The sequence below is a fragment of the Periophthalmus magnuspinnatus genome, chromosome 22 (genome assembly GCF_009829125.3).
Source record: "Periophthalmus magnuspinnatus isolate fPerMag1 chromosome 22, fPerMag1.2.pri, whole genome shotgun sequence".
Lineage (NCBI taxonomy): Eukaryota > Metazoa > Chordata > Actinopteri > Gobiiformes > Gobiidae > Periophthalmus > Periophthalmus magnuspinnatus.
This window is the reverse complement of record NC_047147.1, coordinates 14,093,055-14,119,628: the sequence shown is the minus strand read 5'-3', so window position 1 is coordinate 14,119,628 and position 26,574 is coordinate 14,093,055. Positions and strand designations below refer to the sequence as shown.

The 26,574-nt window shown below is 38.9% G+C and overlaps 6 protein-coding genes across 7 annotated transcripts; 2 read left to right on the top strand and 4 right to left on the bottom strand.

Moving 5' to 3' along the window:
* The first annotated feature begins 217 nt into the window (after positions 1-217).
* Positions 218-9,717, top strand: LOC117390933 (TOG array regulator of axonemal microtubules protein 1). The gene is made up of 23 exons (XM_055231082.1): positions 218-470; positions 957-2,117; positions 2,979-3,045; positions 3,719-3,847; positions 3,934-4,191; positions 4,265-4,497; positions 4,575-4,804; positions 5,148-5,248; positions 5,325-5,489; positions 5,584-5,649; positions 5,728-5,801; positions 5,879-6,020; positions 6,196-6,432; positions 6,716-6,839; positions 6,912-7,017; positions 7,091-7,326; positions 7,406-7,564; positions 7,634-7,760; positions 7,839-7,954; positions 8,028-8,205; positions 8,293-8,512; positions 8,605-8,691; positions 8,804-9,717. The coding sequence occupies exons 2-23, from the start codon at positions 1,110-1,112 to the stop codon at positions 9,055-9,057; spliced, it is 4,317 nt and encodes a 1,438-aa protein (XP_055087057.1). The 5' UTR covers positions 218-470; positions 957-1,109; the 3' UTR covers positions 9,058-9,717.
* Positions 9,718-9,827: 110 nt separating this feature from the next.
* Positions 9,828-13,308, bottom strand: ccdc28b (coiled-coil domain containing 28B). The gene is made up of 6 exons (XM_033988254.2): positions 13,104-13,308; positions 12,265-12,544; positions 12,019-12,188; positions 11,382-11,536; positions 10,676-10,698; positions 9,828-10,591 (listed from the first exon to the last, which is right to left on the bottom strand). The coding sequence occupies exons 2-6, from the start codon at positions 12,498-12,500 to the stop codon at positions 10,534-10,536; spliced, it is 642 nt and encodes a 213-aa protein (XP_033844145.1). The 5' UTR covers positions 12,501-12,544; positions 13,104-13,308; the 3' UTR covers positions 9,828-10,533.
* Positions 13,309-13,678: 370 nt separating this feature from the next.
* Positions 13,679-17,148, bottom strand: tmem39b (transmembrane protein 39B). The gene is made up of 9 exons (XM_033988394.2): positions 16,976-17,148; positions 16,201-16,390; positions 15,898-16,117; positions 15,742-15,825; positions 15,511-15,665; positions 14,626-14,959; positions 14,352-14,539; positions 14,148-14,268; positions 13,679-14,040 (listed from the first exon to the last, which is right to left on the bottom strand). The coding sequence occupies exons 2-9, from the start codon at positions 16,329-16,331 to the stop codon at positions 13,807-13,809; spliced, it is 1,467 nt and encodes a 488-aa protein (XP_033844285.1). The 5' UTR covers positions 16,332-16,390; positions 16,976-17,148; the 3' UTR covers positions 13,679-13,806.
* Positions 17,149-18,063: 915 nt separating this feature from the next.
* khdrbs1a (KH domain containing, RNA binding, signal transduction associated 1a) lies at positions 18,064-22,035 on the bottom strand. 2 transcript variants are annotated; one of them, XM_055231116.1, is made up of 9 exons: positions 21,729-21,999; positions 21,210-21,337; positions 21,020-21,136; positions 20,498-20,644; positions 20,238-20,350; positions 19,893-20,136; positions 19,733-19,806; positions 19,624-19,652; positions 18,064-19,500 (listed from the first exon to the last, which is right to left on the bottom strand). In XM_055231116.1, exons 1-9 carry the CDS (start codon positions 21,862-21,864, stop codon positions 19,391-19,393), a joined length of 1,098 nt encoding a protein of 365 aa, XP_055087091.1. In that variant the 5' UTR covers positions 21,865-21,999; the 3' UTR covers positions 18,064-19,390. The 2 variants fall into 2 exon arrangements, with proteins under 2 accessions (XP_055087091.1, XP_055087090.1); XM_055231115.1 differs by having other exon boundaries at positions 18,068-19,500; positions 19,591-19,652; positions 21,729-22,035.
* A 109-nt stretch (positions 22,036-22,144) lies between these two features.
* zbtb8os (zinc finger and BTB domain containing 8 opposite strand) lies at positions 22,145-23,544 on the bottom strand. Its single transcript, XM_033988228.2, has 7 exons — positions 23,377-23,544; positions 23,233-23,257; positions 23,030-23,151; positions 22,867-22,949; positions 22,743-22,795; positions 22,580-22,616; positions 22,145-22,496 (listed from the first exon to the last, which is right to left on the bottom strand). The coding sequence occupies exons 1-7, from the start codon at positions 23,456-23,458 to the stop codon at positions 22,410-22,412; spliced, it is 489 nt and encodes a 162-aa protein (XP_033844119.1). The 5' UTR covers positions 23,459-23,544; the 3' UTR covers positions 22,145-22,409.
* Positions 23,545-23,622: 78 nt separating this feature from the next.
* rbbp4 (retinoblastoma binding protein 4) lies at positions 23,623-26,449 on the top strand. Its single transcript, XM_033988227.2, has 11 exons — positions 23,623-23,742; positions 24,108-24,255; positions 24,355-24,500; positions 24,573-24,746; positions 24,825-24,940; positions 25,023-25,183; positions 25,260-25,386; positions 25,456-25,533; positions 25,613-25,747; positions 25,825-25,935; positions 26,006-26,449. The coding sequence occupies exons 1-11, from the start codon at positions 23,727-23,729 to the stop codon at positions 26,066-26,068; spliced, it is 1,275 nt and encodes a 424-aa protein (XP_033844118.1). The 5' UTR covers positions 23,623-23,726; the 3' UTR covers positions 26,069-26,449.
* The last annotated feature ends 125 nt before the right edge of the window (positions 26,450-26,574 follow it).

Genomic DNA, 26,574 nt, shown 5'->3' with positions numbered 1-26,574 from the left:
TTCATTTCATTTCATTTCATTTCATTTCATTTCATTTCATTTCATTTTATTTCATTTCCCATCAAGGTCGCAGAAGTTGTCCTTGTTAAAAACATAATGTTTCTGTAAAAGTACACTGCAGCAGTGTGTCGAGACCATAGTGTGTTTGGTTCGAGCCTGATCACAGTCTGTGAGCCTGAGCGCGAGTGCTGCCGCCTGGAGGAACTGGGAGCAGGCGTCACCATGGAAGCGCTCAGTTTGCGACATTTATTCGCCATTTTGCGCTTTCGGTGTGTGTGTGGGATAACGTCCGTGCAAATACCTCACAAGCTTTTAAACATTTAACACTATCGACACCACTTAAGACAGCCGAGGGCATGCCTACGATGAGACAACAGTAGTTGCACCAGAACGACATGGAAATTTGGAACACGTAATGTTAGATCGCCTCGTCGAGCGTCAAATAAGCGGAGCAGCAGCAAAAATGCGAGGTCTGTATTTAGCTGTTATATATAACCTACTAACTTTCTAAGCACTGCCAATAACCTTAAAAGCAGAGGGGTCGTTTAACTCTGAGATAGGAGACATTGCTGTTACATACAAGACCCTATGCTGTTAGTTTAACAGGGCTAATGAACTTGTGTAGTTGATGTCTCATAGAAGGACATTGTATGTATATAACGGATTGTGGCTATAGAACATTTCAGACAAAGCGGAATTACTAGTTTAATATCACATGAAGAGAATAAATGCTATTTAATTTGTGAGCGTATCCTGTTACATATGTAGCCTTAATACAGTCCCTAGCAGCCACAAGTGGTTGAATGAAGTACCCCCAAGAAAGACAGTGGGCATCATCAGATACCATAACCAAAGACACTTTATAAAGTCAATTTATTGTGGTATTTGTTATTACAACAGATTACTGTAGAATTACATTGTTATGAACTACTCCTAATACCTGTGATGTTCCCTAGGCTGAAGCTGTAAAAACAAGACTCCATCACCAACTGCTAAAATGCAAGCACCACATAAACAAGTAAGAAAAGAAGAGGGATCTCATTGTCCTCACCTGGTTGCATCTGCTTCCTTGAACTGACTTGTTTGACAACACCTTGCAATTCTCAATAATGATACAAGGATTAATTTCCCAAGAGTTACATGAGCAGCTCTTGGACTTTAAAAATTACCAAAATCGTACAAACGGGGTAGAAAAACTTAAACAAATTCTGTCAGAGGTGGACATACAGTCTATTCCATCTGACAGTATTGAAGAATTTATACATTTCATTTCTCGCCTTCTGGATGATAGTAATTTTAAAGTTTTGTACGGCACCCTACAAGTTTTGAGTTTACTCATTCAGCGGCTAGATAATAGACTAGACAAACACTTTCAACAAATTATTGATGTGGCTCTCAAAGCTCTTGGGGACACCCGTACCATCACCAGGAATGAATATATGAATGTGTTTCGGCAGCTGATGAAAGCGATAGCACCACAGCAAATATTGGATCTAGTTATAGGCAACTTGAAACACAAAAATTCAAGGATCCGAGAAGACATCCTTAACATCATCATAGCTGCTTTGCTCACTTATCCAAGAAAGAATTTTAACATTCCTAAGCTTTGTCATGAGGTCGCCCCATATCTTGCTGATGGTAAAAGAAAGGTGCGACTTGCTGCATTGGAGCTTTTTGCTGTTTTTGACCATTGCCTTGACACAGGGAAGAAACAGCCCTTAATAAAAGCTGTTGACATGGTTGAGCTTAACGAGGAAGCTGAGGGTCTCATGGCAGCCGTACAAGCAAGAAGAGCCAGGCGCATTCTCCCTAAACTCTCCCCAGAGGGTATTGTGGAGTATGCATTGATAGTGCCCAAACCAGGACAACGGAGCTCAGGGCAGACAGGAGCTGATTTGGACTGGGTGATGAACGGTGGGAGGATAAGCAGCGCAAGGAGTACCAGGACCGAACCAGACTGCGACAGATTACATGGCTACAGCAGTCTTGGTTCAGACGACATGCCTCTTCAAAGGAGGATCGTGAGCGCAGATAAAGGAAAGAACAAACTGCCCTGGGAGATGTTTACTTTGCCATCCACCGAGAGTAACCAGCAATGCAATACACCTGATGGAAAGGTGAGGCCCATACTGTCATCTCTTGGCTATTGGCTTACTCAGCTGTTTTGTAAATCTGCTATTTTGTGTCTTATAATTATTTGTGTCTTTACCTTTTAAAAGTTGAAATTTGAGAGGTGGTTCAGTTGTATATGGAAAAAGGGACATATTAAGATAGCATTACATACAGTCATACAATGCAAGGAAATTGTAATCTGTTGAATATAGTGTACTGTGACATTACAATGTATATAGGTATACAGGGGAAATGAGCCTGTGCCACCAAGATCCTATTCTTGGAGCATATATTTGACTCATCTTCTACAACTTCCCACACATTGTTTCTATACCAAGGCTTCCTCAGCTCACAGATTGCAGTGACTATTTTTCAGCTATATTCATAGAAACATTTTGGCCATATTCTTTTTTACGTGCTTGGAAATCTTTTGTTTACAGCTCTAGCCGTGTGTCTCCTGGCAACTCATATACCAGAGGGTGAAGCATAATTGCTCAGATCCCAGTGATGTTGGTGAAACAAAGCCAATTTGTATGTGTAGCATTAATTGCAATCACTTTTGAGTGCTCTACAGTGTTTACCATCATTACCCTCAAATCAGGTGAACTAGACCGTCAAGTGTTTTCAAAGGCAGGCAAATGATAAGCACTTTGATTCAGAGTAGTAACCTATGTGCATTAAATACTGAGTTATCGAGGAACCTGATGACCCACGCAAAGGCTAACGCTTTTGTTTGAGATTGTCATGTCTACTACATCTCTTTGTTCAGAACAGAGGATGGAATTTCACTGGTGATTCTGTTTAAGGATTCTTTTACATTACTGCTGTATAGTTATTCATAGGGCTTGTTTTTTACACTCTCTAAGGTTACCAATGAAGACTTTCTCCCTTTCTCAAGAAAACTAAGCCCAGACACCTACATACCCAGTTTCAGTAAGTATTTCTTCCTTTGTGTTTTAGAGCAATGTGGGTTATGTTGCATTGAACGAACAACTATGTACCATCTCAAAATGCCATAGTAAAAGTTGGCAGAATATAACTCAATATAAAAAAATATGTAAGTGGTATAAGTATAGTCTGTTTAGGTTTAATACATGTGATTTCAAAACTATATAGTGTATATTTTAATATAAAAATACTGCATATTGCATATTGTCAGGATGGTTATTAAATAATAATAAATGCTTCTTTCTAGGCCTTTAGTTGTTTAGTTGATTTATTGCTCTATGGAGTCTACTTATCATTTTATTTAAATTATAAGGATGTATATAGGACAACAGCAGAAAGGAGAAGTTAGTGAGTGAGTGTGTTAGTTAAAGATTTGGTAGTTTTTAGTATTTATCTGTAAAAAGGCAGTTTAAACTCATGTTTTCGCAAGTTTAATATGTCTTTATATAAATACATTGTTTCCTAGTTCTTTTAAAAAAAAATAAGTACTTGTTTTTGCATGAACTCCTGTGCAGGTGTAGTCATGTGAGTGCAGTTTGGGTCTGATTGAGATATGTTATATTTTTGAGAGCTTCTGCCACACCCCCTTTTTAGATGACTAACTGATGGCAGTAAACCAAGAAGTTCTTTTAGTTGACTAGACCCCTACTTCATTCAGGCTCAGCAGAACCTCCAAGGCTCCAATCATCGAGAAGGAATGAGTCACCTGCACGTCTCAAAAGGAGTGGTAGCCTTAACCTTGACCAGGACATATTCAAGACCACAAACCTCTCTGAAGTAGATTCAAGTAAGATATTATCTCATAGTAATCACAAATATTAACTTTTGTGTAAATTACCTAAACATATGTAAAGCATTTCTTTACTGTGACAGCCACGGGAAATTTGCTTTCAAGAAACCCTAGCGTTGAACGTACATTTTCTCTGCCGGCCAAGTCTTCCTCTACTGGCTCATTTCTACTGCCTTCCTATCCACTGGCCTCACTTCCAGGCAGCGTCCCCACTCCAACTTTCCCCCGTCGCCACGTAGACTCCTCTCTCTCCATGTCTAATACTTGGCCAAACAAAAGAGACACTAGTCCTCACCAGCGAGATCCTAGTCCCTGGAGAGATCTATCAAGCACTACAAAAGGTAACACACATTAAAACAGTTATGGAGAATATAGAGTTATCAACTTCTATTTATTTCATCTCTTGTCTTAAAGATGGAAAAGAAAGTCGGTGCTCTCCCAGGCCTCCTCGTGCCTCACTTGCTAGTTCTTCGACATCGTCATTTCGAAGAGCACTTAATAGTACGAGAACAAACAGCTCTGCGTCCCCAGTTATCCCTCACGGAGAACAGAATGAGCATTTAGAAATGAGAGATTTTAGTGCAGATCCTGGGAATAGCAGCATGGACCAGAACCTTGAAGACGAGGACCCCTTGGACATGCAGGAGGTCAGCAATTGCCTACATTTAAAAGCCTTTTTGATATTCTGTCATTCAGATACAAATGTATGACTATGTACCTGCAGATGCTGAATTCACTGCGCTCCTTGCGAAACAGTGCTGCCAAGAAAAGGGCCAAAGTGACCCTTAGTAACTCAGACCTGGATCCAGACAGTCCGGATTCAGCTGTGAGGTTAGACCTGGGTCTAGATTCACCATCACGTACTCCACCAATGCTTACAAGCTCAGCAAGTGAAAGTGGGCTCTCCAGCCTTGCCTCTGCTTTCAACTGCAGCCTTAATGGAATTAAAACTAGGTAATCAACAAAGTAAATACTGTATTAAACATTGTTCAGGGTTTTTATCCTCCACTCTGTCTTATTATAAGTTAACTGTTTAAGTTCAGTCAAATCACCACGTGTATGCAAGTAAAAATCTGTGGATTCATGTTCTATCCAAGGTTTCATAATTATATAAAAATTAACTTTGCTGCCTTAGACATTTAAAATTCAATGGGTTGCGCTAACAGAAAAACATCTGAATTTTATCTGTTCAATGACAAATTTCAGCATAAAACCCTGCTTCAGTTTTCAGTGATAGGTTCTTTAGAATGTTAGGACATGTAAATGGAAACAGCTCACAGTCTTCTTATTGTAACAGCCCAAGAAATTCTTCCTACTTTGGAGTGAAGTCTCGCTTTACAAGCGTGTCTTCTGCACCACTGAGGTCCTCAGTGTCCATGGACTTCAGCAGCCTCCAAGGTTTAGTATATTCTTGGCTTGTGTGCCACTTTGCCCTGTGTGTAGAGTATTTACTAAATCATAATCTTTTGTTAAGGATTGGCTCAGAGGAATGAGTGGTCATCTGATGTGGGTGTTGTTGGGCACTCCTTGTCATACACAAATGGAACAACTAAAGCTGAGAATGAGAACAGAGAAGCTTCACCTCAAATGGTCAAACCCACTCCACGGGAATCAGTCCGAGGACTGAAAGGTGCCAAAGGTATAGCAGTTCTAAACACTAGTATCTAATGACAGCATAAACAATGATGTTTGTGCCAAAATAATTAAGGTGCATTCTCTGATTTAATTCTCAGGCTCTCACAGCCAGAGTAGCAAGAATTCATCAGGTATCGATATGCTTGAAGGGGTCGTTGGAAGAGGTCAGTTTGTTGTGACTCATGTTGTGACTAATAGTCTTGTTTTATAAATATCTTTCTCTATAAATAATTTTTCCCCAGGAATAAACAGCCATACAAACATAACTAGCATGCAGACCGAAAGTGATGAGAGCCCACGCTCAGATGGGGGCAAGGTTGGTCTGTTCATCTAGAAAACATCAGTCATCAAAAAGGTGTTTTTTTAAACAATGTTTTTTTTTTTTTTCTTTAGGAAAATGTAAGAGCTGTACTTTTAAGCAGGGATAAAATATGGCAGCAGCACACAAACGTGTCTGATGAGCTAAGTCATGGAGAGCAGACACGAGAAAGGATTCGCCATCGTGTCCAGCAGATGCTGTCAGATTCACCCACAGGTGAAAATACACCATTAATAATCAAAGGCAAGCTCTTGAATCATTCAATGTGGATCTGTGCATTTTCCTAAATATACTTGAGACATGTACTCTGTACATAAGGTCATACAAAAGGGCCTTAAATGCACTTAAATATACACAAGATAGATTGTTGCTCATGCCATCCTTTTTTCAGATCTCCATTTAAATGGCAGCACCCTGAGCTCTACCAAAGCTAATATTTTTCCAAATGAGCCCCTCATCTCTCCGAGAACTCCTGTCAGCCCATCAGAAGCCCAGACCCCCGTTAAGGGCTTCACTCCTTCACACCAGCCTAGTCCTCCTGCAGTGCCCCCAAACCCCAAAAGTGTGTGCCGTCTGAGGCGGACAGCTAGCCTTGGCAGGACACGGGCTTCACAGTCTCACTGCTCAGGTTAGTGGATTTTCAATGTCAAGCACCTGTTCTATTCTATGCAATTAACAATACACTTACAAAACAACTACGTTTGCCTTGTCATAAAGAAGTCAAATAAAGATACCTTAACATTAATTTAGAAAAGTAAGATAAAATGCAACCCATACAATAATAGGCAAGCCAAGTAATAGCTAACTAAAACTAACAAAATCAATAAACATATAAACAAACCATTATATAAATATAAATATATAGACTTGTGCATTTTCAGTTTGTATTTTTTCTCCAAATGGCATTTTAGATGAGGCTATCTCTGGTTCTCTGGGCCACAAAAACAATTTCTCAGAAGCTGCTGAAATATGTCCACTTTCCAAGCCTGAACTAGCACTGACCCAGAGCTTCAACCTTCTGAGCTCAGATGACTGGTGAGAATTTATATGTTCTACAGCATGATATTGACTTCAACCCCCATCTGAAGATAATTTTTTATAATCAAGGGAGAAGAAGATAGAAGGATTAACTTTTCTGAGGAGCTTGGCAAACTACCACTCTGACACACTCCAAAGCAGGCTTCATGATGTGTGCCTTTTACTCACTCAAGAGGTCATATATTTGTGCAGCATGTTTTAAATAATGACACAAGCCTTGTATTTAAATAAATCTTTATGGGTCTCAGGTTAAAAACCTGCGCTCGGGTGTGTCGAGGGCTGCTGTGTGCACACTTGGCGACTTCTTTAGTCATCTGCAGAAAGCCATGGACCAAGAGCTAGAGGGGACAGTTAAATCCTTACTGCACAAAGCTGGAGAGACCAATGCCTTTATTAGACAGGATGTGGATGCAGCTTTAGACTGCATGGTGCAGCACTGCACTCCAACGCGGAGTATTCATGCTTTACTAACTGGAGGCCTTGGGTCAGTCATTTTATGTACGTCAAACTTGTTCTCTCACTTGATCCTGTACATTAACTGTAAATCTTTTTGCCCCCATTAGTCATCTCAATGCTCTTGTGAGGAGGTGCACTGCCCTACATTTAGCTAATCTGGTGGACAAGGTTGGTGCTGCCCGTCTTCTGTCTGGAGGAAGAGAACTTACAGACAGGATCTTGCTAGCCATTTCAAAACTGTCACAAGACTCCTCTCAAGAAGCCAGGTTTGATACTTTGTGTTCATAATATTGGTTGTGTATAACACAGTAACAAGTCACATTTAAATCCAAAAGGTATTTTGGTCGACGCATGCTGCTCTCTCTGTCATCACATCCCGACTTTGATAAGATTCTTGAGAAATATGTTCCCACCAAAGATCTACCAACTATTCGAGTCACTGTCCTAACTTTAAAGACAAAGGTATAGTACAAATGTATGTGTCTTTATGTAATTTAACAAGTGTTTTGTATCATTTTACCATTATAAACTTCTTTTTAGGGTCTTGGTGACATGCCCTCGGACAGCCAGTCAGCCAGAGGCAGGCGTTCTTTGTCAGGCTGCAGAACAGTCAGAGCATCATCTCTCAACAGAGAACCTCTCAATCAAACCACAAGGTTTTTCTTGCAGAACAACCAAGGCTGCTTCACAAAGGTTAAATTGCTAATACAACATGTGTATGATTTACAGAGAATCAAATACTCTCAACTGCAGAACTGCACAGAATATAGCTGTTAAGACTGAATATGTGAAGCAGATGTCAAGTCTGCTGGGGTCAAAGGACTTCCGAGAGAGGATCAAGGGAATCGACCAGCTAGTGATAGACTGCCAGAACAATCCCAATATGGTGATCAACAGTATAATCCCAGTATGTACACAAGACCTACACATGGACCAAGGATTTGTATATGTTCATAAGTTCATTTTGACATTATCTGCTGCGCTGCTGTTTCAGGTTTTTGATGTCTTTAGGTCTCGGTTGCAGGAATCAAACAGTAAGGTCAACCTTTATGCACTAGAGTCCCTGCAGAAAATTATCCCTTTGTTGAAGGACAACTTATCTCAAGTGGTTAACATCCTTGTCCCAGCCATCGTGGACAATCACCTCAATTCTAAGAATAATGCTGTTTACATTGCTGCTATTGGAGCTCTAAATGCACTAATATTAAATCTTGGTATGTATTTCAGTAGAACTAAAATAGATTGGCACTACGTGAAATGTTGTGTAAATGTTGTTTTCAAATGCATTGTCTTTCTTTCCTCCAAGATAATGTACTTCTTCTTCAGCTTTTTTGTACCAAGGCTCAATTTTTAAGTGGCAAAGCAAAAGTTGATCTTATTGAGAAGGTTGCAGGTATGATTATTATTTTGTCAATCCAAAAGCTTTGAAAGATTTTAAAAGTAAAAGATGATGAATGACAAAGTTGTGTTACAAGAACAAATATTTTGGATGTTTTTAATTTCAGAGATTGTGAGTGAACTTTACCCTCGCAAACCCAGCATGGTGGAGCAGAAAGTGTTGCCATTACTGTGGCATCTTCTGGGAACATCATCTCACAGCGGCACAGATCATGGGCGAGGCAGCAGCGTGAGGGGTGCAACAGTCAACCTGTGCCAAGCCCTTTATACCCAGATGGGACACAGCTTGAGTGACTGCGCTGCCTCTCAACCGACCAATGTCCACAAAAGTTTTAACGAGGTACTTCGGACAATAAACTAAACGGAAATTCAAATAGTTTGAAGATTACTTGAATTTTTTCCTAGTGCCTGCACTTTTATATCAATAAAGATAAAATCCTTTAACATTAGGAGCTCTTATTCTTATCTCAGTGAGATTTCCTCTGGTACAAAACCTGAGAACACCAGGTTTCATGTAGACAAAATGCTCTCTTTGCACTTTTAAATATGAACTCATGCATGTTAAACAATATAGATTTTGTCATTGCTTTTTCAGATTCTAATCATGTACTGTAGAAAAGATTAAGACTAACAGAATGTACCAATGAAATGCACAAAAAGTAAACGGTTCAAGACAGGGACATGAGAGTTGTATATTTTTGCTGTATCATTAAATGTGATGTAATTTTGATGTTTTATCAAATATTTTATCATCACTTTTGATCTTATATTGATGTTTTGTGAAATAACAAATTCTATAATTGTGTACTGCTCAGATATATATTTGCACAGTATTAACGTCATATTCATGTATGCCGTATAATGAAACAGTATCAAATGCGTCTGTTGTGTTGTAATCATGCTCTGTACTGTCTGGCCTTTTATGTATGACCAGAATTTATTTCCAGAATTTATTTCTCCTTTGATGGTTCAAATGAGTTGAACCAGGGAAAGGGGAAGGGTTCAGATATGACCCTGACAATGCCTAATCAACAGATTGTCTGTCCCAGAGTGTAGTGCCAGTCTTTGTAGTAGCCTTTCACAATATTGTTCAGTACTAAGCTTGTGAATATTTGGAAACGGAGACTAATATAAATAAACTGTTTATTTCTGTAATTCATTTTCCATGCGTTTTCTTAACATTTACAGACCAATACAAGGCATGTAATTAAAAGCAGAAAGCAAGCAGAGAAAGATTTTGCTTGAATAATTTAACAACTTTCTATAATACAATAAAAAATATTCTACTCTGGTCACAAAGCCCTCAGAACTTTTGTAAGGGATATCAGTGAACATACATCTCACACAATAAGGCTTAGGGTTGTTTCTACCTGTGCTTCTAGTGACAAATACCTAATGATTGATGGCAGCAATGACAAAACTGTACCATAGACCCAAATGCAGCCTATATCAGAAACTTCAGTTTAAATGGTCTGCTTAAAATGGAAATGCGTGACATACTCACAGTGAATTAGTCAAAAGCTAAATGTAAAGAAACAAACCAATTTAATATTATTGGTGTTTAATAATAGCCAACAATAGTAAATTCCTTATGTAATAAATTGTATACATTTTGTAAATTAGCAATATAATGTTTCCTTCATTTGTTATTTGTGCTCTGTTGTTTTGAATATTTTTAAATGTCACAAATGTAGTCCCCTGTAGCAGGTGGAAAAAATTGCCCCTTCACCTATAGATCTTTTTACCCTGTTGCTAAGGCAGCGGGATCAAACCCATGACAACCAGTGCGGGTTGTATGTTGTGACAAGGTGAGTAGCTGCCATCCTTTACTCCTCACTCAACAGGGAGCAGACGTTTTTGGCAGATCCTGGTTCTCAGCCAAGTTGAGCTTTTGTCTGAGTAGTGATGTTAAGGATTTTACATCATAAATGTTTTCAATTTAGAAACACATGAAGATTTTGACAGCAACCAAAGGATACATCGAGGTGCTTAGTTCTTCCAGCTGCAATGTAACAGAAAAAAGTGAATGAGCAAATTGAGAGAAAAAAACAACATTATACTACACAGCATCAGCTTGATTAAACTACAACCATCCGAGTATGTAGTTAACCCAAACAATACAAATCAAACCTTATTCCAGTATTCCATCCTCCTGAACAAGATATTCCTAACAGCTATCTGTGACCAACTCAAGGTTTTTCTCACTTCACTTGGACACAGCACTGCGAGATTCAGCACTGGGAGGCTAAGCGTGCAAGCAAGATGTAGTCCTAGGCACCACTTATCTTAAATGTCAACATATTTTACACATTTTATACATACATAGAATTTGCAGTAGATGATGTAATGGTAGCATATTTAGTGGTATCCCAAAGGGAAATTTGCATCCTTCAAGGTTGTTTAGCTGTCAGGAGCAGTAAGGGACCACAGTGCAGAGGACCAAGAGTAACAGAAGGATAAACTTTTGGCACAGTCTGGGAATAGAACCTGTAACATTCTTGCTGTAACTGTTGTGCCACTTAGTTAATCATATCAAAGGGTCATTAAAGCAATTAGTAACAAAAATAGTACAATAAATACATAAACGCTCAAATAAATGAAACCAAATAAATAGTGAAATCTATCAGTCAATTTTTAAGACATGTATTTTCTTTTGTGTTAACAGTAGTGCAGTGTTGTGCTTACATTACTCAGCAGGTGTTCCAGGTTGTGGTCAGATGCTCCTTTCCTTTGGTCCTCAGAGAGCTCCTCCACATGGCTGTCCAAGCTGAAGTGCAGTCTGGCCAACTTCTCCTGCATTTCCCGCACATGCTCCAGCTGCTCAAAGGAGCACACCTTACCTAGAACATAAATGAAGAAAGTTACACACATCCCAAAAAACTAGAAAATCACATAGTGGCGACTGAGGAATTACACAGATGTGGTGGCATTCTATTCATGGGTTTCAGCTTCTGGATACATGCAACATTTTCAATACTTTTTCCCATTCAAAAAATATTGTATTTAAATTGTCAATTGCTATGACTACAGTCCTAATTGTTCTTTCTGAAAACCATGAGTAGGCAGGTACTGTTAGATTGAGCTGGGGGCAACTGGGAAATTATTATTGTCACTGTAAATATGCAGTTATTTTGGATGTGTTTCAAATAGAAAAGGGAAAAACATGTACATTCTGTATCCTGAAACACCAAAACATAATCAGTGACAGTGTACAAGTCCTTGGTGTATTTAATTTCATTTGTATTTAGTTTCATTTAGCAAAGCCATTTAACAGCCTACCCTCTGCTGGTAACAGAATATTCTCCTGGAGGTTGTGTCTTACCGAAGGCCTGCAGTTTGCCTGAGTGGAAGTCGTTGAGGAGGTTGAGGAGCCCTTCTTCCATTTCTCTTACATCAGATACGTCGGTAAGAAAGGAGTGCTGCAGGGGGGATGACTGGACAACCTTGCTGGGTCCTGCTGGCTGGGGGGCCTTGGGCTTTTCTTTGTGTGGTCTGCTCAACAGAATTTATAATGACAATTCTTTTGTACTGTGTCATTTGAAACCAAAATATCCTTCTAGGACCTAACCTTGTGATTTTGGGGGGAGCAATGACTGCAGTAGGCATGTCCTTGGGTTGCCCTGGAGCTCCGATGGACCTCTTGTACTTGCCTCTGTTTTTGGGTGAGGGAGGCTGCGGCAGACCTAGAGAAAAGGTGGCACTCTTGCTGGCAGGGAGGGCAGGGAGTTTGCGAGGGTTGATGGGAGGGGGAGGAGGCTGAGGCAAAGACACCTTTGGACTGCGTTTTTTGCGTTTGTCCTCCATAATGACTTGGTTTTATCTTCTATGTGTGGGGCATCAGTGGGCTGCTGCAGGATGTCATGAAAAACACAAAAGGTAGGAAGTTAAAAGCACTGAGTAGTCAGTCATCCTGGTTCTCGAGAGTAATGGTGCCAATTTGTCTATGCAGTGGAGCCTTGTAGTGTAGCAGTAATAACTTCATAAACAAGATGATGGAAAATAAAATTGATTTAAAAGACCTGAACAGATTAAGGGCACAAAAAGAGACATGAAAGTCTGAAATCATTTTAGGCTATTGCCTCTGATTTTATGTCAACGTTTAGGTAAAACAAACCCATTTTCCACTTAAAACGTCATTAAAGGCGTGTTATGGTCTCTCGCGAACAGTGACTTTATGTAACAATGGAAATCAATGGTGTATGCTGGTGTATGCTAGCAATCGAGCTGTCATGATGAACACATGGACAGCACACCCCCAGCTCTATTGAAAAGAAGAAAACCAAAGATGGCCACTCGCGTACACAATTTGGACGAAACCCACTGTATTGTTTTCTATGTTTATGAGGAGGAGGAGGATGCGCACACGGACAATGGACCTAGCGCTGGAGAGTAAACAGATTTACTTACCGAGTCAATTACGCACCCGTAAACAAACCGACTGAGAGCATTGTCGCGTCTTATTGTAGACTGCAAACCTTACAATAAACATGAAGAAAGATTAGCCCTTTAATAAACTAAGTTGTGTTATATTTGATTGCTGCAGGGTCTATTAACTATAAGCACCGAGCGGCATCGATGCGCTGTGCGGAGCCGTCGTCTGCTCCGCTCTCTTAAAGGGACAGTGCGCCACAGCTCAGTATCATGTGTGGATCAGAAGTTAAATTGAGTTATTGTGATACAGCGGCTCTTAAACAACTCTTTACGCTTACCACATTTGTAATGAGTCGTTGTTTTCTCTTGCAGACACCAACATTGTGCTTGATAGTAGACTGTGCAGTAAAGATACGCTGTATGTAAAAGGTCCACATGATGGCGCTAGTGATCCAGCATGGTAGCCAGGGACAATGCCCAGCACAGCTTATTTTCCTCCTTATCTCATCATGAGCAGGTAATACTAAACAGTACGCTGTCAAGTCAATTGTCAGTTACAACCAACTCCAAACAGTCACCCAAACCGCTCAATTAAAATCAAGAGGTTCATGTAATACAAAAATATCTATTTTATTATGGCAGATGAGAACAAAAACATGTAAATGCAGCTGTACAAAAACAGAGCCCCTCTGTATATTTGTTTTGTTCCAAAGCAAAAGTCATAAACAATAACTTGGGTCTAACTGATTTTCTGGTCTGATGAGCTGTTGGAATATGCATATGCCTTTCCTAACACAATCCTGTCTCTTAAAAGTTTAAAGAAAGCATAGTAGTTGCTGAAGAGAATCAAAGCTAGTGATATAGTTTGATGCCATTTTTCTGAACATATCAATGAGTAGAGCTGGTAGAAAATCATGGCACCTTCCAATATAATGAGTATGTTCAGTATTCGTAAAGGCTTGTTGAAGAAGAACTGTAATACAAAATAAGAGAATTACGTTACTACAATTTTCATACACTGATTAATGTCAAAATATGCAAAAAAAAAAGGAATATAAAGGATAAGTACGAAATACTTACATAAAAGCGATAATGGGACACATCTGATGGTACTGCAACATTATAATGTCCCATTGCTTTGTAGACATTTTTATTATGTTTGACCAGAACACCTTGTGGCCACATGTATTCTTCAGTCCATCTGCGAAAACATAAATGCAAAGCATTTGAGCTATTTTTTATTTTTTTAGCTTTAACCAAGTGTTCTTTCAGTTTATCGCTTACATGTGTTGTAGGACATTGGAGCACAGGGATGGGTCCACCTTTTGCCAGCAGCCTAAATGAGCTGCGGCTTTATGAAGCAAGTCACAGTAGCGTGGAGGTAACAAGTGTCTCATGAGGATGACTGAAGTACTGATGGACACCAGGATAAAGAGTTCACAGGACCAGCGTTTGTCTACATATTGTGTACTCTTGAGAAAAGAATTTCAAAGAAAGCTTTTAATACAGCTATATATAGGATCCTTTTTAATGTAGTAAAAAATGAAACATTTCTTACTTTGACAAACCACACTGGCACAAAGGCAATATAGTAAGCACTGAGCATAGAGCTGACCAGAACCTCCTTCATCCTGTAATTGAAGTCCATCTTAAGGTACTCCACCTCTTTTCGGATGAGGTCAGGGGAGAGGCAGCAGGCGTGAGTGGGCATCGCCTGGACACTATACAACTGGCTGGTGTGCTGCTTCCACGTCTCCTTCAGCACAGTAAAGTAGTCTTTACCACGGCCCAAACCACCCACCTCCTTTGAACCAATACTGGCGATAGGAGAGAGGGGACCTACTCGCCGGAAGTCACAATTCAGCCGGAAGAAGGGGATATACATTCCAAATCTGATTAAATACAAAAAAGACAAGTAGGCAGGTCAATACAATCATCTTAATGTTCCATCTCACACATTCTGTGGACAGTGGAGTTACTGCTTGAATAAGCAAACATACATGAACCACCAGTTTAGGCTGTCTCAATAACCAATTTTGAAGCATGATATAAATATCTAAATATCTAAAATAACAAAAACTCTCCCCACTTCTGCAAAGAAGTACTCGCAAAAAAATATTGAACACCAAAATATATTGCTCCAGCTATCATTTCAAACTGAAATAACTCATTCGATAATCACTTTCTAGTATACGTCATGTGCTGATTTCTTAGCGAGATAGAAATAAATAAGTCAAAACTGTTTTACAAACAGAATAATTTCATAATTTTTTTTTTTTTCTTCAATCAACTGGGTCAAGAATAATATAATTGACATAGTTCTATAGTTTAGCTAAAAGAAATATTTTGGACAATTTATGCTACATACAATACACATATATTTATCATGAATTTTTTTTAAATGTACATTCTAATACAGTCTATACAGTATAAGCACACTTACGGGTAACACAGGAAGAGCAGGCTGAGCACTGAATACGTCCGAAAGAGGTATATGAGTGAGCGGCATAGACTCCAGCCAGTCAGGGTTAGCACAGCAAACCTTGCCATCACTAAAAAAATAGAATGTGGAAAGGATAGTTTCCCACTTTGTGATGCCTGCAAAAACATAATTACACATTATTGTTTTGTTTGACAGTAAAAATGATTTTATGTAAAAAGAAAATATTCCCACCTCTTTAACGATTGCTGCTATCAGCCTCCGAGCTAGGATGATAATTATAAAAACCAGCATATTATAGTCAATCAGGTGAAAGTTCTGTGAAAGATAAGATTATAATTAGTACAGAACTCAAGATACAAGTACTCACTGCTGTTAATAAATACTCACCAACGAAGTGTGTGAGGGAGGGTGTGATGGAGGATACCACCACACTGTCTTATAGATGTTGACATAGTGGACAAACAGAGCAATCAGGTGACAGAAGAAAAGGTGAAGCTCAAATAGCACATTACGGTCCACAGATAGCTCTGGGATTTTACAGTGCTTTACCGGCACCACTGTCTGCGCTGCTAGAGGAGGACTGGACATACAGGTGCCTGACCCATTCCTGTAAATGAAATAAATTGTCAAAGTGCTTTCAAGGTACAGCAATCCCTACAGGCTGCCTGAGTGTATTTGAGCTCATGTTACCTGGTGCGAGATCGTACCCCCGTGACTGGGGAGCTGGTTGAATGGTTTCCATTGGTCATTGAGCCTGGCTCGCTGCTCAGTGGAGGTCTGCAGTACGTGGTCCGGTTTGCACCTCTCCTTCCACCAGCCATCGCAGACACGCCCACTGTGCACTTTCCAGGTGCTGTTTAATTCTGCAGTTTGTTACGGTCTACCACGAACACAACAACAGTTTAAACTGGAAGGATTCACACTATATATTCTTGTACATTTCCTTTTAACAAAGATGATAACATTTTTATAAGGGCCATTAATACTACTATTGTCAATATAACGTCTAGAAATTATTCAAAGATTTTATGGCTTATTTTGAATTTATGACAACACCTTGCCTAAAGAGTCTAAATAGCACAATATAAGCAGCATAAATATATATTTTTTATTAATAAACAAATAAATAAAATGCATCCCTAGTGTGTGTATAGAGCACACACACAGTGCTTACATGGTATAGCATCCTTATTATTACAGTGAGAGTTTGCGGAAGCTGACATTAGAGGCTAGCACACTGGCTACGGCACTTTTCTCTTTTACTCCAGATATGCAAAAAGCAGGTTGTTTTAGATGCGTAGGGTTTGGGCGAGAACAACGTGGACAAACACAAAGAGGGAGGGACCCCAGTGTGTCCGCCAGGACCATGCTTGATTTAGTACAAAGATTGAGGCCTTGGCTAGCAGTATCAGACTAGCTACAAAACAACCAACCAAACAGGAATGACAAGACAATTAAACCTTACCCAGTCGAAAATTCAGTGTTCTACCTCTGATGTTTTATGGGGCTTTAATGGCAAATTAGACGCAAAAGATTTTTAGATTATTGGCTAAAGCTCTAACGTAGTTTACACTGGAAACAGCGAAGACACTCATTGTTGATGTGAAACTAGCCACTAATGGATGGGGGCGCGGATGAGTTAGCAAGAAGTGGGCGGAGAATCACTTAAAGGAGCACACCTACAAATAACATGTGAATACCAGCTTATCTTTTTCATTGTTTACAAGATATTGAATTATTTAGAGTGATAAGAGTAATAAGCCCCGTCAGTCAACATGTTTTTAAAAAGCACTATATTTGAACTGTGAATAATAAACTCATCAAACGACATCATTAAAATAAAACTATTTAAGGTATTTCTAAAATGTGCAGTTTTTTATCGTCTCTCACGTTTATATAGTAAAACATGATCAATCCAACTTATCCATGGAGATGTTCTGGGGAGGCAGTCTATTAAAGATGCCCAGACTTCCCTCAGCACAAGTATCATTCACACCACCACTTCACTTTATTTATTCAATGATATTCCAAAGCTCCTACTTTCCCTCACATAAAAAACCCTCAAAAACACGTGCTTTACTCTTCAATACTAATGTGCACCTCTATTGGACTATACAACTTGTATTCTATATACACCTTACTGCCAAAATCTGCTACAAAACCTTTTGTAAAACCTTTATTTTTTTATTGAAAATACAAGCATTATAAAAAACACACAAAGTATTAGAAATTGTTCGTTTGCAACAAGCATCCGGCAACTCCTCTGGTTTCCTGAAAAATGTTAAAAGAATGAGTTGGTTCCATTACTACACTCAAAAATAAACAATGGGTAAAACCAACCTCTAAAATCAGTAACTTCAAGTTTCTTCCCTCATCCGCCCAATGATTGACTGGACCTGAACAGAGAAGAAAAATGAGACTTGACCAAAAAAAAAAAAAAAAACCTCAAGACTTCAGCAAAAACTCATGCACCCTAAACTACATTTTAGAGGGACAAGTTTTAATATTTGAAACTTATTTTTGATGAATATAGACACGTTGTACAAATTATGCATTTGGGTATAAAATATTTTTTATGGGACATTTGTTTTGCAGTTGTATTTTTTGCTTTGAAATATTGTATTGTTCAACTTAAAAAAAAAAAGTTTAAGTACTTTTATTACTTTGTTTGCATAGAAAACAAAAAAAATCTAATAAAGAGTGTTAGGGTTATTTTTACCTTCTCATGGCGGTCTTTAGGCTTTTAGAATCCTCTCCTCTGCGATTTTTTTCTTTTATAAAACCCACCAGCATGACTTTGCATCAAAGTCAAGTAAGATCCCTGTAAGCTTGATTTAAAATACTGTTGAGATTCAGTTATTTCCCGTGACGGAGATAACAATGCTCTCGAGAGCTTAGAGATAAAGACTTATGTTAATGACAAAGACATGTTCAAGCACTACTTCATTCAAAACATGTATTTTGCAGCGCCTTCATAAATTGGAACTAAAAAATGTGACAACACCTTTGTTCTTTACACTACATTATAAGACAGGAAAAACAGTGTTCAGTTTTTTTTTTTTTCCTTTTAATTAGGTTGGTGTACAAACAGGTTAATCAGGTGAAAATATGGCTGACAGGCCAAAATCATACATTTGGCTTAAGGAAAATGCCATTTTAGATGGATTAGGTCGAACTAAAAACTTTATTGAAACAACGCACTGCAGAAATACATTTTGGGATATAAGTAAGGTTATATTTAGTCAAATGTACACAGGCATAATGCATTTTGATGGCGGCATTTAACGAAAAGCTTTTCTGTAGTTGTAATATACAAGTATTGAAATGGCTGCTATTTTTAGGCATATTACTAGTCAATTTCATCTTCATTTTTATTCTGAAAATTATAGATTGTATTGAATACAAATAGATGTTACAATGAGTCCAATTGAAGCTTTTTTAGAACAATGAGTTAAAATTTAATTTTAGTTTATTAAATAACAATAAGATTTGAACATTGTATTTTTGTGAAAAAAGGTACTTAAATAGGCAGCCTAGCGAAAAGTTAAAATCGCCACAGCGAGATTTTGTAACGTACACTTATACAAAATATCACGCAATTTCCAACCTAATTTGTCTTTTTGGTCACAAGGACATTAACTATAAACAACGTGAATAATGAAAAATGGGTATTGATGACCAATTTGCATCTAAAAAATATAATACATTCAACCAAATAGTTCTTTAAAAAAAAAAAAAAAAAAAAAAAAAAAAAAAAAAAAAAACAACAACTAAAATGAAGTATAAAATGGGGAAAATGAGGGTAATTACTTTTTTTTAAAAAAGGTAACTGGGCAACAATTTGAGACAGCTGTTGCACCAACTCTCTACCATTAGTCGCTCAGTATCTTCCATATGGGTGCTCTCTGTATGCTCCTTTTGACTGTCTGGCAGGTGGAGCTTTGCCTCCAGCTCCAGCAGAAGACCAGGAGCCTTCCCAGTCATCTTGAGCTGCAAGAGCGCAGAAAACATGATCTACCATCAACCCCCAAATGCAATTAGCCATATTATTTTTGCGCCATCTACATTGGATTTACTCACTGTAAGACTCGTATGCGGCATCCTGGGCTTCACCATGTCCGTAGTCATAATATTCAGTATCCCTATGAAACATTTCATGAAAATGCATTTAGTTGGACGCCACAAAGAGCAGCATCCATTTATAGAAAAAGGTTATACTCACGTTGGGGCCGCCTGTTGACTATAATAGTCGTAGCCTTCATAGGGTGCTTCTGTGTAAGATTCATCATATGCAGGCTAAAGAGAAACAAAGGCATCAAAACACATTACACACAACTCAAGCAGTCTGTTTTAATAGGACACAATATATACACTCAACTTACATAGTCCTCATAACCCTCTGCTTTGGCCTGTGAAGGTGCAGGGGGAACCTGGTGTGAAAGCGCCGCTGATGGGAGCATCCGTGGAGCTCCTGCAGCCGGAGGTCTGGAGCGGCCAGCTGCTCCTCTGCTCGCAGCAGCACCCCGACCCGCTGGGGTGCCTCTGGAGCCACCTCCACGTCCTGGGGCTCCCCTTGGTGCACCTCGGAGGCCTCCACGAGGGCCCCCGCGTGGCATTCCTCGCCCCCTGCAAAAAGTTAAGCAGTCAGCGCCATGTGATGAAAAATCCAACCATCTACCAAAAGTGCTTCAATAAACCTGCTGGAAAGATGCACTTGTGAAATATACCTAGCTCCAGGTGGTCCACCTCTGCCTCTGCCCATCCCGCGCCCTCTTCCTGAACCATCCTGGGATCCGTTCAGAAAATGGGGGTCCATATACTGCTCCTCCTCACCTGGTTCCTGAAGAAAAAAGTTCAACACAAACCATGGGACTCAAACCAACACCCCTAAGGTGGCAAAAGCCTTAAAGCTCCAACACCTGAGCCCTCTGGCAGAACACAAACAATGATGTGGCAATATGGGATTTGATTCAGTTGAGAAACATACCGGGGTAAGGAACTTCTTGACCTCATCCATGGCATGGGCCATGCGCAAGTAGGCTTCTGGGATGGGGGCATGCACTTCAATAAATACATGGAGCTCCATAGACAGATGAGTATATTTAGCCTCACCGCCCTTCCTCAACTCTTCCTCCTGAAAATTAAAAACGGTAAAGATCTATATAGTCTCTATATCTATACATCCATCATGGATTTATTTGTATAAAGTGGTAGTTTTAATACAGAGAGGGCTCTTAAAAATGAATATCATGTTTTAATTTTGAACAATTTTAATTGAGTTACATCAATAAGGAGGGTTAAGAGGTGCATGGACAACTCAGCCATTACATATGGATGGAATGGTGGTTTGCTACTGCAGATACACCTGGCCCTTCACTGATGATTAATTGTGGTGTGGAAGATTTGTTTAAAGTCGTTAAAAAATGCTCCCGCCTACTATACCATTAGAACATACACGTGTACATTTTACATAAAAAAAATAAATAATTGCAATACAGTTTCATGATACCTTATTTTTGTCCTTCATGGAACCTTTACCCAATACGGAAATCTTTGCCCCAGTCTCCTCTTGGAGTCTTTTAATTGTATTTCCCCCGGGTCCCAATATTTTACCAACAAAGTTGACCTGAAGAGAGAAACATTTTAACTTATATCCACACATGGGTAAGAGTTCAGAAATTCAGAACTATGCTACTTACTCTTGGAAATTGTTTAATGGGAATGAGAACCCTCTCTTTAAGTTTTAAATTTTTGGTTGCAAATAGGTCCAGATAAGTTTCTTTTTCATTGTCCTTTTTAGTCTCGCCTTTTTGGATCCGTTCGATTTCTGTTTAAAAAATAAATAAATAATTGGTTGGAACAAAATTCATAACAGATTACATCTTTATGTTACAATGATCAATTTCAATTGTTCACACTGGTCTTATGAGTCCACTCGAAGGTTGTTGTCTGGTCTGCAGACGACTGTAGTATCGTCAACAGGCAGATTTCCAATACATATATAAACAAAACATTCACTGCAATTAGTGAATGGCGTGGGGGATAGTAATAACTCAACTAAATACAATGCAAATGAGCTTAGTGCGGAATTAACACGTGTATTGTGGAGGCCCATTATCCATGCTATACGAACCACAAAAAAATAAGAGGAGAGACAAGATACTTAACTTGGCACGCAATGTTTAGCTTTACATCATCAGTAACAAGTTATATTGTACCTGCGGAAATGAGTTTCATCGCATGTGTGAAAGAAGCATCCAAGCTATCCTTTTCGGCAAGGAGCTCTGGTAGGTATTTGTCGTCCATTTTGGTTTTCTTCTGTGGGCTTTTTACGTCGTTACCAAAGTCGCTCATTTTCCTCAGATACAATCAGAGATGGGACCGAGGTCGTTGAAGTGGCAACGCCTAGTTGAGAAGAATGTTTTAAGAGTACGTGAAAAATTCTACTTGAGCGATTATACCGGTGATCCTTCCGTCGCTGAATGAACAAAGAGGGATGGCGCAGCGGCACTTTAGAAAGAGGGGCGGGCACAGTGCGTCATAGTATCGCGAGATTTCAAAACATGAAAATGGGTCATCATGGTGAATGCAAAGTGTATATATTTTATTAAAGAAAATAGTAATATATAAATCACAGGAACTTTGACGTTAATCTCAATAAAAAATATAAATATATTAGACCATTACATTCGCAAATAATTTCATCATTAAAGGTGGAAATTAATCTGAAAATATCCCCTACATAGCTATTTTCTTCAAACAATACTTTGCAAAAAATCACCTGCTATCATCACATATGTATATACATAGTTTGAAATTTCAATCATTATAACCACATTACTGTATAAGATTTAAAAAAAAGACCACTGTATTAGTTCTACTAACAGACACAGAGCATGTCAAATATCGATTATTGCAAATATCTCAGGCTTTTCTGTATCGTGAATCTGCATAGCAGAATATGTGATGGCTTTCACCTCAGTACCCTGAAATGAAATAGAAAACATTCAATGTGCACATTAAATGTCATCACACATAAAACATATTTCTTAGGACATTTATACTTTACCTGTGGATGCTTATCCAGTGAAAACTCTTCCCCCCACCTTTAAAATAAATACAAAATTTAACATATGTGAAAGGTCTACATTGATTAAATATGCACCATTTAAAAGCTATGAGCATTCCATTAGTACAAAACACTTTATTTCAATCGTTTAGCCATTACTCACCCAATGGAGCGAATTTTAAAATGTACTCTGTCAATATGAACTACCTTGACTTCCTAAAGAAAAGACCAAAATCAGAAAATAAGTACACTTAGACACATAAATTATTTTAACTAAAGAAACAAACCCTGGGGATGAAGAAGAGATCTGCACAGAACTTGTACAACCAGTCATCCAAAAAGTGGAAAAGCAAGGACTCCATGTCATCACCTTGTACAAAGATAGAGCATATGTAATCAATTTAGTATTATTTATGTGCGCGCATTTATGAGCTGAACAGGCAAATTTACCTTCTGACTCCACCTCTACTGTGTCAAGCGGTTGTACTGTTTCAGTGTCTGTCATGTACCCAAACATACCCATAACACATTGTTCAAAAGCTTCCTCCAGACTGTCCCCCCATGAATGTATTCTTAACAGGATCAAACAGAAACTGGACCTAAGCATTTCTATTGAAAGACAAAGACAATGTCTGGAACACAAAACCACTTACTGTACATCTGCTGTATGATCCAGATCTGAAATGACCAAAGTATATATTAAAACATTTTGTTATAAGGATATTAGTCACTTTCATAAATGAATGTGAAGCCTTGGCACAGTGAAGTTAGCTATTCTAAAATAGCTTCAGACGTACATTCATATTTCTTGTTGATAGGTGGATATTTAGATTTGATGGCTATTTGTTCTTCAGTTAGATCCAGTATACGGTCGTCCATTGTAATTTAAGTTTTGGAGTAACTCGATTTAATAAGACTAACTGGGAGTAAACACTAGTAAACCTCATAGATGGCAGAACACAACGACCACGGCATGAAGAACCCGGAAGAGTGGTGTCTCGCGATGACAACGTCCGGTGCGCTGCACGGGCGCTGATTGGTCCGCCGTGTTCCATGGAGTTGGCGCCATTGCAAGCCACCGCGCTGTTCTCTGTGCGCTCTCCATAAAATATACTTTTGTTGTGACTTACGGCTTAACTGAGGCACAATGGCGGATAAAGATGGTAGGATTCTATACTATTATAACGCAAATATGATGTTCACATTTCTGTCAATAGTTTTTACGATTTATAGCAGACTTGCGTGTTTGGCGCGGCTGAGCATCTCCTTTCATTGTTAACTCACCAGCCGGCTAACTGTAAGCTAGCTGACTAGCTGCTAGCTGATTGGATGTAACTTGGTTTAACCTGTGTTTTTCTGTTCCACGTGAAATGGTTTTATTTTATTCAGTGCTCTATAATGTGTAGCTAATACAATCCGATTGATAGGATAATAACTATTGATTTTTGGTGCATGCTTATGTTACTATATTACAGGTGAGAAGTATTTCTGCTAAAGCTTTTTTCTCTCAACTTTTATATTTGTACAGCTGCCTTTGATGACGCAGTGGAGGAGAGAGTCATAAACGAAGAGTATAAGATTTGGAAGAAGAACACACCATTTCTCTATGACTTGGTCATGACCCATGCACTGGAGTGGCCCAGCCTCACAGCACAGTGGTTGCCAGATGTCACCAGGTAATCCAAATGCTCCAATGCGCTTTTATTTTTTCCATAGTGATAAAAAGGCACGCAGCTGATTTGATTGCCATTTTTGTATTTTTTTTTACTCTTCAGACCAGAGGGAAAGGACTACAGCGTCCACAGGCTTGTTCTGGGGACACACACGTCCGATGAGCAGAACCATCTTGTCATAGCCAGTGTTCAGCTCCCAAATGATGATGCTCAGTTTGATGCTTCTCATTATGACAGCGAGAAAGGAGGTACAGGCCCTGTAAAAATTGGTGTAAATGTAATGAAGTAGCAGCAACTAATTATCTTTTGCTGGCTTACAGAGTTTGGAGGCTTTGGATCTGTCAGTGGCAAAATAGAAATTGAGATCAAGATAAACCATGAAGGAGAAGTGAACCGAGCTCGCTACATGCCTCAGAATCCATGCATCATCGCCACCAAGACTCCCACCAGTGATGTCCTTGTTTTTGATTACACAAAGCATCCGTCTAAGCCTGGTAGGGTTTCATTCGGTCATTTTAGGCTTGTTTTGTCTATATAATTCTGCACAAATGTATTGCATGTGAAATGTTTAGACCCATCTGGAGAATGCACCCCAGATTTGCGGCTTAGAGGTCACCAAAAGGAAGGTTATGGCCTTTCCTGGAATCCTAACCTAAGTGGATGTTTACTTAGTGCTTCAGACGATCATGTAAGTTAAATTTAATGTAATTTTTTGTCAGTATAAAGTGAGAGAGAACATTAATTCATTATCTGAACACTGGATTTTACAGACTATTTGCCTTTGGGACATTAGCACTGTTCCTAAAGAGGGCAAGATCGTGGATGCCAAAACAATCTTCACAGGCCACACTGCTGTTGTGGAAGATGTTTCTTGGCACCTTCTTCATGAGTCCCTTTTCGGATCAGTGGCAGATGACCAGAAGCTTATGATGTGAGTAGTTTAATTAGCATTTTTGACAAAACAAAGGTTATTTTTCTAAATGGCAAATGCTTATATTTGTAATTAGTTGGGATACACGATCAAACAACACCTCGAAGCCTAGTCATGCTGTTGATGCTCACACCGCTGAAGTCAATTGCTTGTCCTTCAACCCATACAGCGAGTTTATATTGGCAACTGGCTCAGCAGATAAGGTCAGGCATTGTTGTGATTTTAAATTAATTTGTCACTGAACAGTTAAGCATTTTTATCATTTGATCTAGACTGTGGCGCTTTGGGACCTGCGGAACCTCAAACTGAAACTGCATTCTTTTGAGTCACACAAAGATGAGATTTTCCAGGTAATGATCACTTCTGATATTACTGTATTTTATGTTTATCTTATGTGTTGTCAAAATTGTTTTAATCTTTTATCATTAGGTGCAGTGGTCTCCTCATAATGAGACTATCCTGGCCTCTAGTGGCACAGACAGAAGGCTCAATGTGTGGGACCTGAGTAAGATCGGAGAGGAGCAGTCTCCAGAGGACGCTGAGGATGGTCCACCAGAGCTGCTGGTGTGTCTTGTTGCTCTTAATGTTGTTCTAACATCTATGTGATTTTGCATTATATTAATGCATGCCTCTATGTTTAGTTCATTCATGGGGGCCACACGGCAAAGATTTCAGACTTCTCTTGGAACCCCAATGAGCCTTGGGTTATTTGCTCAGTGTCCGAGGATAACATCATGCAAGTTTGGCAGATGGTAAGATGTTTTTCTATGATTATCACATTTTAAATTACACATAATTAAACATCTTTTCTATAATACTTAGGCTGAAAATATCTACAATGATGAAGACCCAGAGGGAGCTACGGATTCCGAGGTCCAGGCATAAATTTGGTCTTGACATGTCTTTTGAGCTGCTTGTTGAAACCATGGTCCACTTTTACTTTCTCTGTTGTCTTTTAAAGTCTGCAGCGTGAGATTTTGTAGAAATGGAAAGAATGACAGCTGCATCATGTTGTGAAGTATTTAATTGAGGTCTGACTTTTAGACATTACAAATATCGCATTGTGTCCATTTTATTTTGTCTTTTCATCTTCACTTAGTTCACCCCTTCCATGATAGCGCTATAAAATTGTAAATATTGTAGTTTTCACATTGGTCCCCTGCATAGTAGACTCCAGTCTGTATTTTGTCTGACTTGTTTGCATTTGTTTATGTGCTGCAACTGGTTTTATGTGTCTAAGCGTTCAGAATAAAGGTATTTACAGTATTTCGATGCATTTGTGTTTTATTACATATTGCATATAAACAAAAACAAGAAAAAATATTGCACAAACGATTAAAAAAAAAAGTTTTTTTTAACTCACTAAATCAGAAGATGAATCTTTGGTTTGG

Coding starts and splice junctions, on each gene's coding strand:
- LOC117390933 (XM_055231082.1), top strand. CDS start 1,110: ATGATACAAGGATTAATTTCCCAAGAGTTACATGAGCAGCTCTTGGAC. Junction 3,046..3,718: donor CACCTACATACCCAGTTTCA/GTAAGTATTTCT, acceptor TACTTCATTCAG/GCTCAGCAGAACCTCCAAGG. Junction 7,955..8,027: donor CCTCTCAATCAAACCACAAG/GTTTTTCTTGCA, acceptor TATGATTTACAG/AGAATCAAATACTCTCAACT.
- zbtb8os (XM_033988228.2), bottom strand. CDS start 23,458: ATGGACGACCGTATACTGGATCTAACTGAAGAACAAATAGCCATCAAA. Junction 22,617..22,742: donor TTTAAAATTCGCTCCATTGG/GTGAGTAATGGC, acceptor TTTATTTTAAAG/GTGGGGGGAAGAGTTTTCAC. Junction 22,497..22,579: donor CACTGGATAAGCATCCACAG/GTAAAGTATAAA, acceptor ATTTCATTTCAG/GGTACTGAGGTGAAAGCCAT.
- khdrbs1a (XM_055231115.1), bottom strand. CDS start 21,864: ATGAGCGACTTTGGTAACGACGTAAAAAGCCCACAGAAGAAAACCAAA. Junction 20,645..21,019: donor CCATGAAGGACAAAAATAAG/GTATCATGAAAC, acceptor TTTAATTTTCAG/GAGGAAGAGTTGAGGAAGGG. Junction 20,137..20,237: donor GGTGGACCACCTGGAGCTAG/GTATATTTCACA, acceptor AACTTTTTGCAG/GGGGCGAGGAATGCCACGCG.
- tmem39b (XM_033988394.2), bottom strand. CDS start 16,331: ATGGCTGGTGGAAGGAGAGGTGCAAACCGGACCACGTACTGCAGACCT. Junction 14,269..14,351: donor TCCAATGTCCTACAACACAT/GTAAGCGATAAA, acceptor ATGTTTTCGCAG/ATGGACTGAAGAATACATGT. Junction 14,041..14,147: donor TGTCCCATTATCGCTTTTAT/GTAAGTATTTCG, acceptor TTTGTATTACAG/TTCTTCTTCAACAAGCCTTT.
- rbbp4 (XM_033988227.2), top strand. Junction 25,534..25,612: donor ACAAAGATGAGATTTTCCAG/GTAATGATCACT, acceptor TTTTATCATTAG/GTGCAGTGGTCTCCTCATAA. Junction 25,936..26,005: donor TCATGCAAGTTTGGCAGATG/GTAAGATGTTTT, acceptor TATAATACTTAG/GCTGAAAATATCTACAATGA.
- ccdc28b (XM_033988254.2), bottom strand. CDS start 12,500: ATGGAGGACAAACGCAAAAAACGCAGTCCAAAGGTGTCTTTGCCTCAG. Junction 12,189..12,264: donor GCTCCCCCCAAAATCACAAG/GTTAGGTCCTAG, acceptor TCTGTTGAGCAG/ACCACACAAAGAAAAGCCCA. Junction 10,592..10,675: donor GAAGAACTAAGCACCTCGAT/GTATCCTTTGGT, acceptor ATCACTACTCAG/ACAAAAGCTCAACTTGGCTG.